This window comes from Physeter macrocephalus, unplaced genomic scaffold (assembly GCF_002837175.3).
Source record: "Physeter macrocephalus isolate SW-GA unplaced genomic scaffold, ASM283717v5 random_1501, whole genome shotgun sequence".
In the NCBI taxonomy this organism is placed as follows: domain Eukaryota; kingdom Metazoa; phylum Chordata; class Mammalia; order Artiodactyla; family Physeteridae; genus Physeter; species Physeter macrocephalus.
In genome coordinates, this window is record NW_021146402.1 from 1 (window position 1) to 4873 (window position 4873).

The 4873-nt window shown below is 44.9% G+C and overlaps 1 protein-coding gene across 1 annotated transcript; it reads left to right on the top strand.

Annotated features, from left to right (window-relative positions):
* Positions 1-5: 5 nt before the first annotated feature.
* Positions 6-3549, top strand: LOC114485346 (coiled-coil domain-containing protein 77-like; the record flags this gene model as incomplete). Its single annotated transcript, XM_028486604.2, has 4 exons — positions 6-194; positions 1419-1544; positions 1642-1794; positions 2679-3549. Coding segments are annotated over 4 exons (615 nt in total), but the record flags the coding sequence as incomplete, so codon positions are not given.
* Between the last annotated feature and the right edge of the window lie 1324 nt (positions 3550-4873).

Genomic DNA, 4873 nt, shown 5'->3' on the forward strand with positions numbered 1-4873 from the left:
TCTATGAGAGCACCAAAGACTTTTTGCAACTCAAATTTGAAAACCAAAATAAGGAGAAGTCCTGGATGCTTGAAAAGGATCATTTGATGTCAAAGATTAAGCAATACAGGGTGCAGTGTAAGAAGAAAGAAGATAAAATTGGAAAAGTTTGGCCAGTTCATGAGAGTCATTACAACCAAAATGAATACATTAAGGTAGTTTCCTCTATCTTTTACAGAATTTTTGTTTTTTCTGGAATTGTTGAAAGAACTCAGACAATTTCAAAGAACCTAGTAATTGTCAAATAAGATCCATTCAGTCCGGGAAGCTCTTGTGGCAGCAGCCTCAAGAAGTAGGTTTCAAAGAGTAGCTCATCATTATAGTGTTTGCAGAGTCAGAAAATTAAAGTATGTCTTGATCGATAAATTCGTTCAGCAGTTACTTGTCGCAGTCCTACTCTGAGCTAGGCTCTGGGGCAGTAAACAAGCTATTACATTCTAACGGGTGAGAAAGAACCACAACATTAACAAATAACCCAGAAAATGATGGGTTATAAAAAAGTGGTACTGGGAGCTCCCCGGTGGCCAGCGGTTAGGATCCTGGGCTCTCACTGCCGTGGCCCCGGTTCAGTCCCCGGTTGGGGAACTGAGATCATGCAAGCCACGTAGCGCGGCCAAAAAAACCCCCCCAAAATTAAGAAGTGGTACTAAGGAATAAAAGGGTTATATGAAGATTATATATTGTTGTTGGAGGTGTACTTTTGTAGAGAAGCACAGGGACACCGTCTCAAGTCTGGTGTTTTTGCTGAGACCTGAAAAAACGGGACTGAGCTTGCCGAGCAGACCTCAGGGAAGAGTGTCAGGCAGAGGGGAGAGCCAGCCGGTGTGAGGGAGGAGGTCGTCGTGGGCGTGGAGGAATGAGCGCGGAGGTTGGGGGTGGGCGGCCCTCACGTGGGGCCTTCCCGGTCCTGCTGAGAAGACGCAGCTCTCAGCTTTTCTGTCTTTGAAGGATTGTGTGTAAGGAAGTGACTTCTGATTTGGGTTTTTTCAAGATCATTCTGGCTGCTCAGTGGAACATGTGTATTTTAAGTGGTGTCGATGTTTCTTCCTTTTTAAAGAAGAACTTCAGAAATGTGTCCCAAAACGTATGTTGTAATGTCTTACTTGGTGCAGTTCTAAACTCCATTATCTGACTCTTCCCAGAGCCAAAAATATTTGTTTTATTTTAAAGAATTTCTACTGTGTACACTTTAGGAAAAAAGCTAAGAATCCTCTAGAAATAGGTTTTCAGACATTCTCCAGTGTTCCTTGCTGGAGTCTTGTTGCTTAACTCATTTTGTACTTCTAGAAATCCTTTCTTTCCTTTCTTTACCTAAGTGCTATATGAGTTGTCTGAATTCCAGAACAGAGTATTAATTTCTTTTTCCTTTTGACCTGCAGTCCCTGAAGGAAAAGCTAGTACAAGAGAAAAAGCTGTCCAGCATGTACCAAGAGCAGTGCATTTCCCTAGAAGAAGAACTTGCCCAAATTCGGGAGGAGGAGGGAGTCAGGAGGGAGATCTTTAAGGTGTGAAGTTCTCTGCACTCCCGACGGGGTGGGCGGTGCAGCTGGCGCGGGGTGCTCCCTCAGCTCCACAAGCGCCCGCCTGTGTGCCTGTGTTTAGGATCGCGCCAACAAGATGGGGAGGCGTCTACAGGTCGTGACGAAACGCTGCGAGGCCTTGGAGAAGCGACGTGTCTTGGAAGTAGAAGGCTTTAAGACAGATATTAAGGCTCTCAAGCGAAAACTGCAAGACTTGGAGCAGATGCTCTGTAAGGTAATTGACCCTGAATTAGCAAAAAGAGGGAGAAAAGAGGTGCAGGTGAGCAGACGGACACGAGGGCCCCTCAGAGGAGAGCTGGGCCGCACCCCCCCCTTTCACTCTCACAAGAATCAGCTTGCACGGTGCACGCCGGAGGGAGGGCAGAGTAGACGGAAGTAACTGAGTGACGGCGTCCTCGTACTCCCACCCAAGCCCAACTCAGCAGAAATGTTCATGCCGCCCAGCTCACGAAGTGGAGCAGAAGAGCCGTGTCTGCGGGGGTTCCCTGGCGGTCCAGTGATCCGTACTCGGCGCTCTCACTGCCGGCCCGGGGTTCCGTACCTGGTCGGGGAACTAAGATCCGCAAGCTGCACGGCGCGGCCGAAAGCAAACAAAGAACTGTTCTGTTTTACAAATGGGGAAAGTGAGTAGCTGAGCTAAAAAGCAATGTTTCCTGTCAGACCCGGCTTTGTGTGGCATCCTAGTTGCCCTCCGTGCCTCCTTAGAGAGGTTTCACCGGTCACCCACACACCCTGAGTGATCACCGGTGACAAGCAGGCCAATGACAGAAAAGAAGAGATGCTTTCTTTCATTGTTTGGCAAACTTACTAATAATGTTTGTATTGGTCTCTTCTTTTTACTCATTGTTAATTGCTGATTGACCTCTATCTCAAGGCTCCTTTCCTATTGTGTGGGAAAGCAAAGCGTCTCATGCCTTTTGTGCCTTAATTCGACTCCATAGTTTCCTTCTTTTAGCTAGTCACTAAACTAAGGATCGAAGCTGTCCTGTGTACTAGAAGACTCATAAAAAGGAGCCAACAGAGCCCGGTCTTTATGACTGGTTTCTCTCCTCTGGCATCTGCCGTAATCATTTCTTCTTCTTCTTTTCAAATCTCTAGGCAACACTTAACACCCGGGCAAACCAGGATCTTGCCGTCCTGTGTGAGGTTCGTGACAGCAACAGACGGGCACGTAAGATACAAGGAGAACTGAAGAACCTCAAGTCCAAAGTATTCAGCCTGGAGAACGAACTTAGACTCTGCTGATGTTTACTTTTTAGGACTGGCACATGTCTGGAGTAGGTCTGCTTCCTGAAATGTGAGGAAAAGGTCACCTTCTCCCAGAAACCGTAGGCACAGAGTTGTCTAGAGTAGTGGTATCCATTGTTAGAAGGGCAAGGTGAAGATCAGCTTTTTTTGCATCCTAAGCTTTATGATTTTTGCTGTCCTGTTAACCTTTTCTGTGTGTTTTTTGGGGTGGGGGGGGTGGCTGGGGGTGTGATTTGGTCTGGATTATAATCTGAATTACAGACTTTCCCACATTATTTCTCCCATTTATAATGACAGGGTTTTTTTGTTTTTTGTTTTTTTTAAGAAGACAGTGACAAAAAAAGAAAGCATTTTTGCTGTGAGCTTGGCTGAGTGTTAGTGGGAGGAACGCCTACCCCAGGAGATAAAGACGCGGGTCTCAGTTTGCCTTTCTCCTGGGCAGAGGGCAAAGGCTGCAAATCACAGCCTGTCAAATGCGAATAGGCCGCAGTTCTGTCAGCCCTGAGCTGTAGGGCCTGAGTTCCTTTCTGGACACCCAATCTCAGGAATTTTCACCAGAGGGCACCAGAGGCCCTACTCTTAAGCAAAATGTTTGTCTAGGAGAGGAAAGGTGCCACTTCGGTAAGCATGAGTGAAACTTCAGTGATGCTTGTATGAAAATTTCAGTATTTTACCAGTACTATGGTTTTTTAAAAATAATGTATATATTTTAATGTAACTATTTTTCAATAAAATATATCATTGAAAATATTCTGTTTGAGTTTTTTATAATTTCTTGTTAAAACCACGTTTATACTTCATTGATGACTCAGTTTACTTACCTAGTCCATGGTTTCTACAGTGCTGTACAAGTATTAAAGTTCTCCTAAATGCATCCCTTGAAATCGTCTCGTTTTGGAGGTAGCAAAGATAGTAAAAGATGACGACACTAAAACTGTATCCATCTTTTCCATCTCTGTCCTTTTTCTCGGCAAATAGCTGTGCACTTGGGGCAAAGTCGTTGTGAATGTACCTGGACAGCCTCTGGGAATTCAGTTGGTCTTGGCTTAGTATAGCATCATTCTGTTACCCACGACAAAGGAAAGAACTCAGGGTTTCATATTTGTGTTAAGGAAAAGTGGTAATTAAACTGTCAGTAGGAGATACTGCTTTTCTTTTTTCCCCCAAAGCCTATGATAGCAGATCAAGTGCCTTTCGCTAATAAACTGGGACAAATTCCCAGAGGGACCAGTCCTGGGCTTCAGAGGGATGTCTGTCAGTGTCTGTCAGTGCTTCCTCTTGTCCTGATAACACTTAAGGCCTTAGCTGTCCATGACTGTTGCTGTTTTGATGCTGGGCAAAACAAAAAGGCTTATCAAATCACAGGATTTCAGAAGAAGAAGGAATCTTAGAGATTTTATTTCATACGCGACTTAGGCCTACCCCCACTGGCAGTGAGTCAATAACGTTTATAGCACCCTGGCCTCAATTCCATTCATCGGTCTTCATATTAACCACACACTAGTGTAGCCGCTCTCTAAACCTCATTGTCGGTTAAAGCTACTCCGTCACCAAGAGGCAGTAAAGAGTAGTGGGAAGAGAACAGGCTTTGGAGACTCACAGATGTAGGTTCCGTCATGCCTCTCCCTAGAATTCCAGGCTCTAGTCTCTACCTAAACAATGGAGATCAAGCTACCTGCTTAAGCAGGGTGATCATGAGGATTAAGAAAGAGAAAATCTAGTAGCGGGAGTAGGTAAAGAATTCTTACAACTCAGCAATAAAAAACACCACAGAAAGTGGCCCAAGGATCCAAATAGGCATTTCTCCAAGAAAATATACAAATGGACAGTAAGCACATGCAAAGATGCTCAACATTAGTTACTGAAGAAGTGGAATCAACAACGAGACACCACTTCACACCAACCAGGATGGCTAGAATAAACAAGATAGTAGTGCCAGCAAAGGTGTGGAGAAACTGGAAGCCTCATGTATTGCTGGTGGGATTGTAAAATGGTGCTGCCACTCTGGAGTGCAGTCTAGCAGTTACCAAAAGTTAAACATGCAC